Source organism: Vidua chalybeata, chromosome 1, assembly GCF_026979565.1.
Source record: "Vidua chalybeata isolate OUT-0048 chromosome 1, bVidCha1 merged haplotype, whole genome shotgun sequence".
Lineage (NCBI taxonomy): Eukaryota > Metazoa > Chordata > Aves > Passeriformes > Viduidae > Vidua > Vidua chalybeata.
In genome coordinates, this window is record NC_071530.1 from 92,293,210 (window position 1) to 92,305,824 (window position 12,615).

The window sequence follows — 12,615 nt, forward strand, 5'->3', positions numbered from 1 at the left end:
TCAATTCCATCTCAGACCTGCTACAGTATCATACTAATAAATCTTAACTCTGAAAATAAACTAACACCAAATGAACTAAAAGCATTCTTGCAACCCAAGTGTTTTCTATTACAAATGCTGATAGTAAAGTATTATTATTAAAAAGCCTGGCAATTTATTATGTGGTGTAACTACAGGACAATACACTAAACAGAGAAATTTTCTACTAATACTAGGAAATTTGCTACTTAGGCCTTCATCAGAGAACCTATTTCTCTAGGCCACCATGACACACTTGGAACACTAAGGCCACTGACAAGCAGCCTTGCTTCTCTCCTAAGGGTTGCCTAACCTAGCAGTTAGAAAGAAAGCATTCAAATCAGTCTCACTACTTCCAGTACAGCCAAGGACAGTGAGGAAAAATATCTCACCAAGTAGACACATCTGTATATCCCACCAAATGGACAGCTACAAAGAACCACAACTGATGACAAGTCACCAGTGGCATGAAGTCTAGTTGGAGGCCAGAAGGTAGCAGTGCACCCCAGGAGTCAGTACTGGGTCCAGTCCTGTTCAGAACCTTCATTAATGATCTGGATGACGATGCAGAGCATAATGTCAGCAAGGTTGATGATGACACATAACTGGGAGGGATGCAGATACACCAGAGGGTTGTGCTGCCATCCAGAGGGACCCTGAGTGGCTGGAGCTGGGCTGACAGGAAGCACAGGCAGATCAACAAGGGGAAGTGCCAAGTCCTGCATCCAGAGAAGAACAAGCCCAGGCACCAGGACATGCTGGGGGCTGGCTAGCCAGGAAGCACAATGGCAGGAAAAGACCTAGTGGACACCAGGCTGAAGATGAGCCAGCAGAGGCTGATGGTATCCTGGGCTGCCCAAGGAGAAGTGCTCACAGCAGGCTCCACTCAGCACCAGTAGGGTCATTCCTGGAGTGCTGTGTCAAGTTCTGGATTGCACAGTACAAGAGACATGGGCATATGAAGGGCCATGAAAATGACAAAGGTACTAGAGCATCTCTTCTATGAGAAAAGGCTGAAAAAGCTGGAACTGTTCAGCCTGAAGAGATCTCATCACTGTGTATAAATACTTGAAGTGACGGTGCAAAGAGGGAGCTGTTTTCAGTGGTGCCCAGTGCCAGGACAGGAGGCAATGGCACAACTGAAGCAGAAGATACTGTCTGAACATCAGGAAACACATTCTGACTGCATGGGTGATTGAGCACTGGAACAATTTCCCTGAGAGATTGTAGTTTTTCACCCTGGAGATTTTCAAAAGCCATCTAGACATGGTCCTAGATAATCTCCTCCGGGCCTTGATCAGGGGTTAAGATCAGCATAGGGCTCTCCCAACCTCAACCATTCTGTGATCTGGAAAAAGCTTCTTTACTTACTTACTTACTCTTTCAGGAACAAGTTAACAGTTAAGGAGGCCTTTATAATACCCAGTGCAATAAACTAAAATTAAAATGGTATGAGATAGGTAACTTATTAAATACATTTACAGAAAATGAAACAGTAACTAAAATCCCACCTTTTATTTCAAAACAAAGCCATTTGGTAACAAATGCAAAGGCATACAATTTATAAAACAAAAAAAAACATACCAATTAGAGGCTCTTCTCTTCTGGGATCATTCATAAAATCCTTCAGACAGGTGATGTACCCTGTGAATGATCTCTTCACTGAAGTAAAAAATACACATAAAGAGACATTACACATTATATAGTTTACACATAATGTCTATGATCTTAAAGGAGTTTCTAATGAGAGACTTTAACGGTGACAAAATTCATTTGCACTCTGAAATGCATAAGGAAAATAGGCAAGACCTCAGTCCCCCACAGAAAAAGTCTAACACTTTCTTTTCCGTAACAATTTTATACAAAAGGATTTAATGTCTTCAAGAAAAGAATCAAATAAGAAAACAGGACCTCTAACACAATTTGGTTTACTGAGGAAAGATACCAAGCTCACATGCATAGCATGAGCATGACTGTGTCAGTTCTCATGAAAAAAAGAAAAGCCACCAACCTCCTCCTCCCCTTAAAACCCTAACACTCATAGAGCATTCTGAGACTGCCTGTCAAGAATTATATACTGCCTTAAAGCTAACAAAGAACACAATCTTCACTAATACAGCAAATACTTTTTGAGCTCTGGGCAGCCCAAAGGCTGCACAGACACAGTTGGTATATTCCTGAGCCCGAACTAGCAGTGTTTCAACCAGGGCTCTATCTTGCTCCTCACTGAGTCTTAATAGCCTCGTTTTTGCTCTGCCTAAAATACTTCTAAAGCATTCCTGCTCAGCTTAGAAGACCAGCAGAGTTCAGCCAAATATACCTGCAAAACCATCTCAATAAGACATTAAATGTATTCAAATGTTGGGCATTCTAAAAGACTGTGACAAAGTGTTAAAAAATATATCTTCAGTCTGCAAAAAAAAGTGCAGAAGTAGAACTCATCTACCTAATTACATATAACTGACCAATAAATTACATAAGAGTAATTAACACTGCTAGTTTCTTCAAATCAGAGCAAACAAGTAGAAATATCAAAATCACAGAACTGTTACTGTATTCTTTCCCACTAGGATGTCAAGTTATGGCTACAGAAACCCCAACCACAAACTTCACAAGAAGAGGGAATTCCATATTCATTCTTAAATATTCATGATATTAGAAATCTGCCTGTGTGCCATCAAGTCAAACTCCAGAACTGCACACAAAGAAAAACCTCAGTAAGTTGCGTTTAGATGAAAAACAGTGCTACAAAATACCTTGTGGGACACCTCCTGCCACAGCAACAATACGGCCCACTGTCACCAAAAGTTCACAGACTTCTTAAAATCCTTCTATGCTACAGTTGGGTTTTTTTTTCATCTGAGGTGACATGCAGCAGTAGCACATGACAGAGTCAACACATAACAAGCTGGTACCACGTAATTCATCTCCACAGACTTTTATCAACACTTAAACGCATGCATTTGTGTGCCTGTGCAGCAGCTCAGTGTGAGCTGGTTATTCCCAAGCTGACAGACAAAGGCATGTGATCTTTTGGACTTAATATGGAAAGATGCACACAGAAAAAAGTTAATGGTCTTGTAAAGGTAATGGCCATTTTCTTCTTGTTTCCTAACATACAACTAAATACTCTTGTCTTAGTATCATAACAGCAAACAACCCATGCTGTTCTTAGTTTATATGCTTTGTTTGTCATACTTCACTGTACTCTGAGCATCCTGCAAATTTTTTTATTGAAAACTTCACCAACTAAAAAAATACTACCTAGATTCACTACGATATTGACGGGTAACCACGAAGACAGAAACTATGTCTATGTCTCAAGTTTGAAAGTCTTTCTGCAAATACTTGTAACTTCATATTCTCCTAAGATCTTTTTTTATATAAATTAACCAGTGCACAGAAGAAAAGCAACGGTTCAAATGTCTGGCAGCTTGCATTGCTTCAGACCATAATAAAAACACCTGCTTTAGTCACCATTGAAATAAAACCACTCATTTCAAGTTGGATCTGAAAAAGGCACCATTTATATCCAGCTACCTGGTCTGAGCACTCGGTACTTCATCGGAACTTGGATTAGAGCTGAAGAACCTAGGATAAGAGTTTGACAGTCAGTTTACTTCTTCTCATTTGCTTTTATTAAGTACTTAGTAGATATTTGAAACCTATTACAGAATTGAACAGTTATCTTCATTCTGCAGTTTAATATAGGCTCAGTATTGATATTTTCTTTTTTTAACTTCACTGCTGTAAGTCTCCCATTCCACTCCCCTTCTCCATCAACACAAAATACCAAACACACAAATGTTACAGAAACCAGAATATTCAATGCTTATTTGATTTTTAAGTGCTTTTCATATTGGATACTTATTTTCATTATTTTAACTATTCAGTATCATGTTCAACAATGTATGTTCCACGTATCCAACAAAAGCTTCTGGTCTAAACATTCAGAGCCTGATCACAGTCCCAGACACAATAAATATGGTCATTAAACTACATCCTCTTTTACAAAGGGGTGTGTATCTATTCCTAACCACTCACAGCTTCAAAGTGAATGCTAAGGTGTGCACTTACACTCCTGTTGGCACTTCTCCCTTGCCCCTCTCTCCCTCAAATCCACAGACACACAAACCACTGTGCTTTAATGACGTTGTCAATATTTCCTAACTCACAACAATCAAGATTAAAATAAGGTGATATATTAATACTCATTTGATGGAAAAAGTAGAAGTTAAATTATTAGTTATTTGCACACATAATTCCTAATTTTGAAGAAAAAACTCTTCTAGTCATGGCAAACACAACCTGTTGCATATATCATTTTTTTTCCTCTTTCTGCATAAGACAGGGAATTAAGAGATAGGTATCAAAGACGGAAATCAAATAAAATCAAGGTTACAAACATTTTGCAACAACTCTCCAGTATTAACATAAGGAAGGGGTATGGGAAAGCATATGTCCCTTAATTCCTTAAAATAAATTATGCATATTTTTCATTTAAAAGCTTCAAAGTATCTGGTAGCAAGAAGATCCCCAGGCATTTTGCAAGTACAACAATTACTTAACATCAGAATTGTTCAATTAGTGTCTGAAGCTGAAGTTAAGATTCCAGGTGCAGCATGTGCAGACAACATGGCCAAATGCTATATGATATGAATAGTCATATGTGAAAAAGTACTTTATTTAGTTTACTTCTAGTAACAAAGTGAATTTACAGAGAATTGCACCAAAAGCAGTTCTCAGCACGTTCCGCCTTAACACGGTCAGAGTTTATCAATATGGTCAAGCTAAAAATCAAGTCGTAGCTGCTGCTATCACCAATAGTAGCAGATTGGGGTATGGAAATTTTTTAAAATTAAAATAAAGAAAATGCATTAAGTAAAGACCATTGCTGTCCACAGATGTTTAACAAAGCATCAAGATCGAGTTTTGATCTTGAAGACTCTCCCATTCAGCAACAGCAGGTTTCCAGGCTAACATTTAATTCACACTTACTAGCCACGTGGCTTTGCAATGTTATCAATAATATATTTCTTAAGTATCTCAAAACCAAATCAAAATAGTATTTTCTCTAAAGCATACCAGACTGATCAATGAGCTGAAAATCAGCTGGTTTGCTAGGCTCAAAGGGAAACAATCAACAAATCAGTCTCCTGGTGTCGAGTAAGCAGCAGAATTACCCAAAGAACAAATTCCAGGGCCCGTAATGATGCATCCCCAACCAGGTTAGTTACTGATGGTGGCATTCATAAAACACCCTCAGACAATTCATAGGCTACAGTAAATTAGGGGATACAACTGATGCCACAGCTTCAGCTGAGTGGGACCTTGGGAACACTGAGATACTGCACAGGCAGCTCATTGCAGAATATCTTATCCCCCATTATCTGGGACTTGTAAGGATGACTACTATCACCCCTGTTCAGTTCAAGGGAGATGTAGAGAAAACAGAGGGGGCCCAGCAAAATGGCTACCACAACAATCCAGAGCAAATAATTTATGGGAACAGGTTTGTGAGCTGGACATCTTTAGACTGGTAGAGACAAAGAGGAGACATAATAGCATGGATACCTGAACAGCAGCTACAAAATGTCCAGCCCTGTGGGAGTGTGACAAAAGCATTAAAAAGTAGCAGCCAGAAATAGTTGCTTCAGGTGCAAAGATTAGATATTAGGATAAAATTCCTCTTTGAACAGAGGAGCAACTACAGACTGATTAACACAGGTAGCAGACTCTCTGCCTGTGAAGATATTCAAGGATTCAGCAAGCAAGTGATAATCCAGCACTGGCTGTAGTCCTGCTTCAATCAGGAAGTTAGGAAATCCCCTAATCAGTCTCAGGAAATCTCTTCCACCTGATTATTTTATTTAGTAAGAACTATTTTCCAAATACTAGCTACGTACATGAACAAACAAAAAAAAAATAAAAAAAAAAACAACAAAAACAAATCCCCAAGAATCCCCTTCCTTTCAATATTCAATTACAGAGAGCTGAACATACAAAAAAGGTGGAGAACAAAGAAACATCTGTATATGTATTTGTAATGCACATACATTCCTAATGACTGCCAGAAACGTAAGAGTCATGTTTCAAAACAAAAGGGCAGTTTCAGACACCATCAATTCAGCTACTCAGCAGCAACAAGGATGTCCCAAGCTCAGTACCACACATTCCCTTTTGAGTACAAAAGGGAAGTGCACAAAGACACCAGATTCCACCACATCAAGGAACTCCCCAAGAGAAAAGCAGTAAGGGTGTTGAAATAGTGTTCCATCTTATACTTCTATTATTATGGCTTCTGAAACATTTTCTCTTCTAGTCTGTAAGTCAGAATCGAACTTCCAGACTTTTCCTTTGAAGACATAGCAGTAGTTATACACTCAAAACCCACATCCTTATCCATGTTTAACAGACATTGAGCATGGAGGGACACATTAAAACATATAAATTTCTTAAAATATTAAGCTGAACTGCTGATCAGGATTCTGGTAAGGTTATCATTGGTGAACACAAGGCAGAATCCACCACATTTTTTCCTTCACTGGAGGAAGAACTTGTCATCAGTGCTGTTCAATGACTTCAGCTTATCTTCAGACTGGATTCCTCTCCTTGACTCCGTGTTTTACAGAATAACCATAATGAAGCTTTCTTTACTCATGGTGCAATTTACAGGTTTTAAGTTGAAGGATATAGATGCAGATTAGTAGATCCAGCAGATAAGAACATATAACATCCCTTATTACACTTTTCATTTGTATTGCTGTAATAGCAGGACAAGCTACCACTGCATCATACCGTAATGCGAGAAAAATTCCACAGGCTGTAAAAAAAAAATTCTTCAATCCACTCCTCTGTGCCATATTAATTTCACCAATAAAGCTAGGCAGCCCATAAAGGGCTTTAACAGGGCTCATACTCTGTATTATGCCTCTTGCCTGAGCTAACGGTTGTAAACCACTGCATTTTGCTACTGCCCAGTAAATGTTTGCCCATGTGTATATTGGCATTGCCCCATCATTTAGTGCCACTTGCTCAAAACAAAAAGCTTTCAAAACTTTTCTATTTTGGCCAGTAGACCCCAAGAAAAAAAAAAAAAGCAATGTTTATTCCACTCCACTCCTTATCCCTGAACACATGGGCAACTGCCTTAAAAAAGAGCTGAAAGAAGTATTCCATCTGTCCAATTACATGACTGTACAAAGGAATCACACGACTGAAATTTATGTACTCAGGTGTGCTTTGACTTAACATTCTTAGTAAAGTCTCAGAACTTCAGCATCTTCTATTTCCACTTCTTCCATTATGTTGCTTTTCTCTGAACTGCTGAAGAGGGGAGGAGAAAAATACCCAACTCAAAACAATCCAAGATATCCTTTTCTGTCATTACCACAAAAATAGCATGTGGATAGTTTTGCCATATGGAAACTCACACAGTAATGTGATGAAGAAAGTCACCTTTCTTACAGGAAGTGGAAGTCCTCCAAAAACAAACATCTGGAATCAGATGTGTTTCCTCACTTAAGTGACTTCGAAGTCAACATGGTTGTACACACAGGCTACACACATTCACCACTTCTGGATTATGAAGTAACTTCTGGTGGGTTCAGAAAGGATACATGGCATATCCTGTTTGGAAACACTCAGAATCCAAATACTTTGTCTTTTTAAATTTTGGTTTACAAATGGCAGGTGTTTGGTTTACAAGGGAGGTGCTCTCCCTACTGACAAATGAACTTTTTTTAATTCTGCAGCAAGGAAGAAAATGCAAATGTTGGTGTAAAACATTCTAAATATGTCAAGCCTCATCCTCTGAAGTATCTTCTTTTTAGACAGTGCACATTTCATATACTTGTCAGATATCATCCCGAATTATTTCCAAGAAAACTCATCCTTCACTTTCACAACAGTTTTTTTTCCTGGTTCTTTGAATTCCAGCTCTGTGAACATGCTGTCATATTTCAATCTCACAGGAACATTTGATAGCATGAATGTTAGAACAAGACTGCAGATCCAGCAACAATAACAAAAGTATCTCATTAATTTATATACTGAAATAAAATTAGATGCATACATCTAATTTACACAGTGCACCCAATTTAATATCCATACTTTCCATGCTCATTCACAAAATTTTACTACTGAATTTAATAATTTTTGTTCATGCTTGCCTCATAGGTCTACAAACAGTAAAAAAAAAAAAAACAACAGCTATTTAAAACGAAAAAATAAAGGCTAGACAAATCCATAATTATTCTTTTGTATCAGTGACAGAGCACAATGAATTTACTGGATCTGCCTGACCTTGAAGGAGAATTATTTATATAATTGGTAATATGGCCATGGGAGAGTTCAAGCAGTTCTACATACATATTGACTATATAATTCTGCATTTTAGTTCCCAACACCTCTGAAAAGTTACTTAATAAAAAAGCTTTTCTACTTGTAAAAAAACCCAAAGCAACACAACTGAAACATACAAATAAATTTCATCAAACCAAATTTCAGCCTCTTTGGACAAATAAATCCTACCAGTGGCTTGCAAATTGACCTTCCACATCTTGATCTTCAGTAAAGCAGAGTGCAATAGATAAAGTAGAATAAAGGAGACATCAGTAGTATTAATAATAATTTTTATTAGAAGTTTCTGATCATTTCAAAATGATTCCTGAGGCAGAGAACTTTCTGGATAAAAGCACATCTTGCAATGCTTCTGACATGTGATGTTGAGACTCCTCCAGAAGTCACAACTAACTTGCTTACCAAAACTTCTAAATTCTTCACTTTAATAATCAGATATTTTAACTTCTTATTGTGCAGAACACATCCCAGTTGAAAGATTCCAAGTCATGACATTTCCAAAGATACAGTACTTATAGCATGCACACATTCTTAACCCATGGATTAATCCTTAATTCTCCATGGAACACAGAGACTGTAATACATACAGCACCGTTATCTACAGCCACAGATCTCTGCAACAGGCTCCTGCACGGCACCACTCTTTTCACACTCCTGCTGCCACAACTTCTGACCTCTTGTTCAAGTCACGCTTTCTGCCACATGCATCCCATACATAATTCCTCCAAAACCAGATTTTATTATTTTGAATACTTAATGAGTATTACTTTTAATGATCATTTCTGACATGAAAGTCAAAGAAATCTGTAGAAAGTGTCTTCCACTAAAAGCCCTTGACCAGAGCCACACAAATCAGTTCTTGTTGCTGAGATGAAAATACAATTTTGTAGCACTTGAATCCATTGGACTTTGAGAAGACTTGAAAGTTTTCACAACTCTTCAAATTCTGTCAGGAATCTTTGTTACCATACAGCAGTCTTGGCTGCTGAGGCAAAATCTCGTAACTATTCTCACACTTGAATGACACGTCTTGCACTAATTCTCTTATCAGCACAAACCCCTAGAGTAGCTAATGAAGCCCAGTTGCTTAGGAAAGGGCCTCTGAACAGCATTTTCCCAGATCTTTCTTGTGTGTTGATTCTTCAGGGTCCAGTAAGTGGTGAGCTCAGCCTGCAGCACTTCCCTCAGACTGACACCATCACTCTTCCCTGTGCAGATGTGTACTTTCAGGCATCTCTGATCAACTTGGTTCAAAAAGGCTGAGAGGTTCAAAAGACACTGGGGAACAGATGATAAAGGTGGAATGTAAGCCTTGTTTCTTGGGAGAACAGGCTAAGAAGATAAAGTAGAAGTGAAAGGCTTGTTTCTTGTGTGACTGACTATAACCATTTTGGTTTTTAATAATCTCATTGATTTTTATCAGCATTCCCCCATCTGCTTATGCCTCTGCTTATGTCATCATAAGTAGCTTTACAACAAGATTTTCATTTCCACTGCGAGCTAGGTATACACCACATTTCCAAACTTTCACCACAACTCTTAATTTCATTGACAGTCTGGATTCACACTCTCAGTTTCTGGGGGAAAAGATACTCCAACAACTGAATCCACCTTGAATACATCTTTGCTCCTCCAAGTCCACAACAATAAAGAGAGGCAGAACATTCCTGTGATGCAGCCAAGTGGCTTCAGCACTGGTAGAGCTGCATCTGCAACAGTGCTGTGTTAGCCTGCTGATTTAGCTTCTTAGCGTTGTCTGAAGCTCAGCAGTGAGTGCATCAAGCTGACAGACAAGTGGGAGACAGTTTAGCCTGAGAAGGTGAGAAACTAAAACACTGACTATACGTCCCTCCACTAGACCATTATAAATATATAAATATTTATATATGAAAAGGCATAAGTAAGGTTTAATACTCTAAAACAATTCTTTGCTCAGCAGTTCACTAGACAGATCTCGGCATATAAAGAGAAACACAGACATATAAATCGGCAAATGCAAATACTTGATCTATTAGAAAAGCAACCAAACAGTAAATCCCCAAGCATATATATCTATCCTAGGAGGCTGGAAGAAAAAAGTATTATACTTACAATAGAGAGTCCTGCGTCTCAGGGCTTTCTCTTGCTTTAATTATGAAGATGCAAGTCATCCCAAAATAGAATAAGAAAAATAAATTAATGTGCTGCATCATTCAAAGGAAAAACCCAGCACTTCCAGAGAAGCCTTTGTAGATGAACGGTATTACAGGCCAAAGTTTCATTGTCAAACAGGAAAAATTAGAGCCTTTATGATTGTTTGCAAAAGCTGGAAGTACTGACAAGGCTGAACTTACACTTAACACAAGGTTATTTTCAAGAAAGCCCTGTTATTTAGTGAAGTTTTAAGGGATGATTATGGCTTGAAACACATCTGAAGGACGCCAGGAAAACCTAAAGTATGATTACAGCTCCTAAGCTTTCAAAAAGTGCAGTTCCAACAACCAAGAAAAAAAAAATCTTACCCAAAAGGAAAAACTAACTAAAAGCAGCTCCCCCACCATTTTAAGTGGATTTGGTTAAACCTTAAGGCTAGCCAAATCTCAGGAAAGATCATTCATATAATGAAGAACAGGACAAGTGTCTTTCATTGGCTGAATCCAGAACAGATGATTGCTTTTTGGCAGAATCTAAAGAAAAGAGGAACTTAAATTTCAATTTAATAGCTAAAGCAATCCTGACTCATTTTGACAATTTTCTGGCAAGTAAACACAAACTTGTCATTTACAAGAATGGAACAGTAACTGTGATCATTCTACCACTACAGCAGCTGTCTGTCCAGAGCAGTCCATGAAGTGCTGTATTTCCAATATTCAGTAGCATGGAAGATGGACATGGGTGTGGCAATTCAACAGGAAGCAGGACTGATACTATCGTTAACTGTCTGAGAAGCCAAGTGGCTGTACTTTCATGGCAGTCATAAAATAAGGAAGTTACCTAAGTCCTGGTGTTGCCATAGGCAGTGGATGATTTTGTATAAATTCAGCAGGATTTCATAAGCTTAGAAATACAGGCAGTGTTCCTCATAGTAGTGCTGTTCCAAGTGCTTTTGTTACTCATTCTCCAGTTTTACAACAAACAGCTGCTAATACCAAGTTTACCAGACAAGCACAGAAAACATTAGCAACTGTGAGCTGCTGCTCAATGAAAGTTTCCTCCTGACTATTTTCAGACAATCATCTTTGACTGCACCTGGTTTACTGCTTTTGTTAATATTAGAAATGCAGTTTCACAACTGAAGCTAAAAGGTCCATTTTACTTGTGATCCCTGCTACTAGATCAGGAATTAAGATTCTCACACATTAGGTAAGAAACTTATTCTCCGTTCTGGTTCAGGGATTGCAACAGCTGTTTTTGAGCTAAGACTGTGAAAAGTTAGAGTAACTTTTGGCAAAGTGTCTAACTTTGAAAAGCCAAAACTCAAAAACTACTGGTTTTAAGGGCTCAAACCTTCCATGCACCTGGTAGTCTGTACGAGCTACCGCATAAAGTAGTTGCCCACACAACTGAAGTTCACAAGTTATTTATCAGAACAGTTTCAAGTGCATAGTTAAGTATTATATGAACACAATTTAGTTTTTCTTAAACATATACAATCTTTAAATATATCAGATAGATATACAAGGATATGCATGGAAATTCTACTTATTGTAATTCTTCAAGCTCATAATAAGCAAATCAAGTTTTGGGGTTTTGTTCGTCTTCAGTTTGGTTTTTCCCCTCAAAAGAAATCTCCACAATTCAAGTTTCTCTGGATCATGCAGATATGCTGCAGAACACAATGGCATGCTTTTTGGGACCAAACATAAACTATCTAATAGCAGGTAATTTTTCTGTAACTAGCTACGTTAGCATTCCAAGTATCAACACAAATATGTATGACTGAAATGTTTAAACAGCAATGGTTGATTTTACTGCCACAAAAAGGACAGAAAAGTTGCCCGCACATCAGATGTTTCAACCACAGGTTCTGATGCACAACAATCAGGGGTAAGAGACAGAAGAAATGAGAACACTGAAATGATGAAGACAAAGGCTAACAGCTCTCTTCACAGATTTGAACATTCCTTGTTTCTAATGAACCTGTAGGGTCTTGAATACAGATTTTTCCCCTTTTGGGACATGGCAGGCACTTCTACCTATCTAACTCCAGACTTGAGGGGAGGGCAAGGAAACTTGAATCTCTGATAGAACCAGAAC

General features: G+C 38.2%; 1 protein-coding gene across 3 annotated transcripts in view; it reads right to left on the bottom strand.

The window, feature by feature from the left end:
* The window catches only part of LOC128790206 (uncharacterized), a 28,915-nt gene that overhangs the window by 12,048 nt on the left and 4,252 nt on the right, over window positions 1-12,615 (bottom strand). For all 3 annotated transcript variants that reach the window (XM_053946775.1, XM_053946766.1, XM_053946773.1), the window contains exons 3-5: window positions 10,471-10,504; window positions 3,559-3,609; window positions 1,603-1,680 (exon numbers count right to left, since the gene is read on the bottom strand). In XM_053946775.1, coding sequence (XP_053802750.1) covers window positions 1,603-1,680; window positions 3,559-3,609; window positions 10,471-10,504 — 163 coding nt within the window. The remainder of the gene's footprint in view (window positions 1-1,602; window positions 1,681-3,558; window positions 3,610-10,470; window positions 10,505-12,615) is intronic.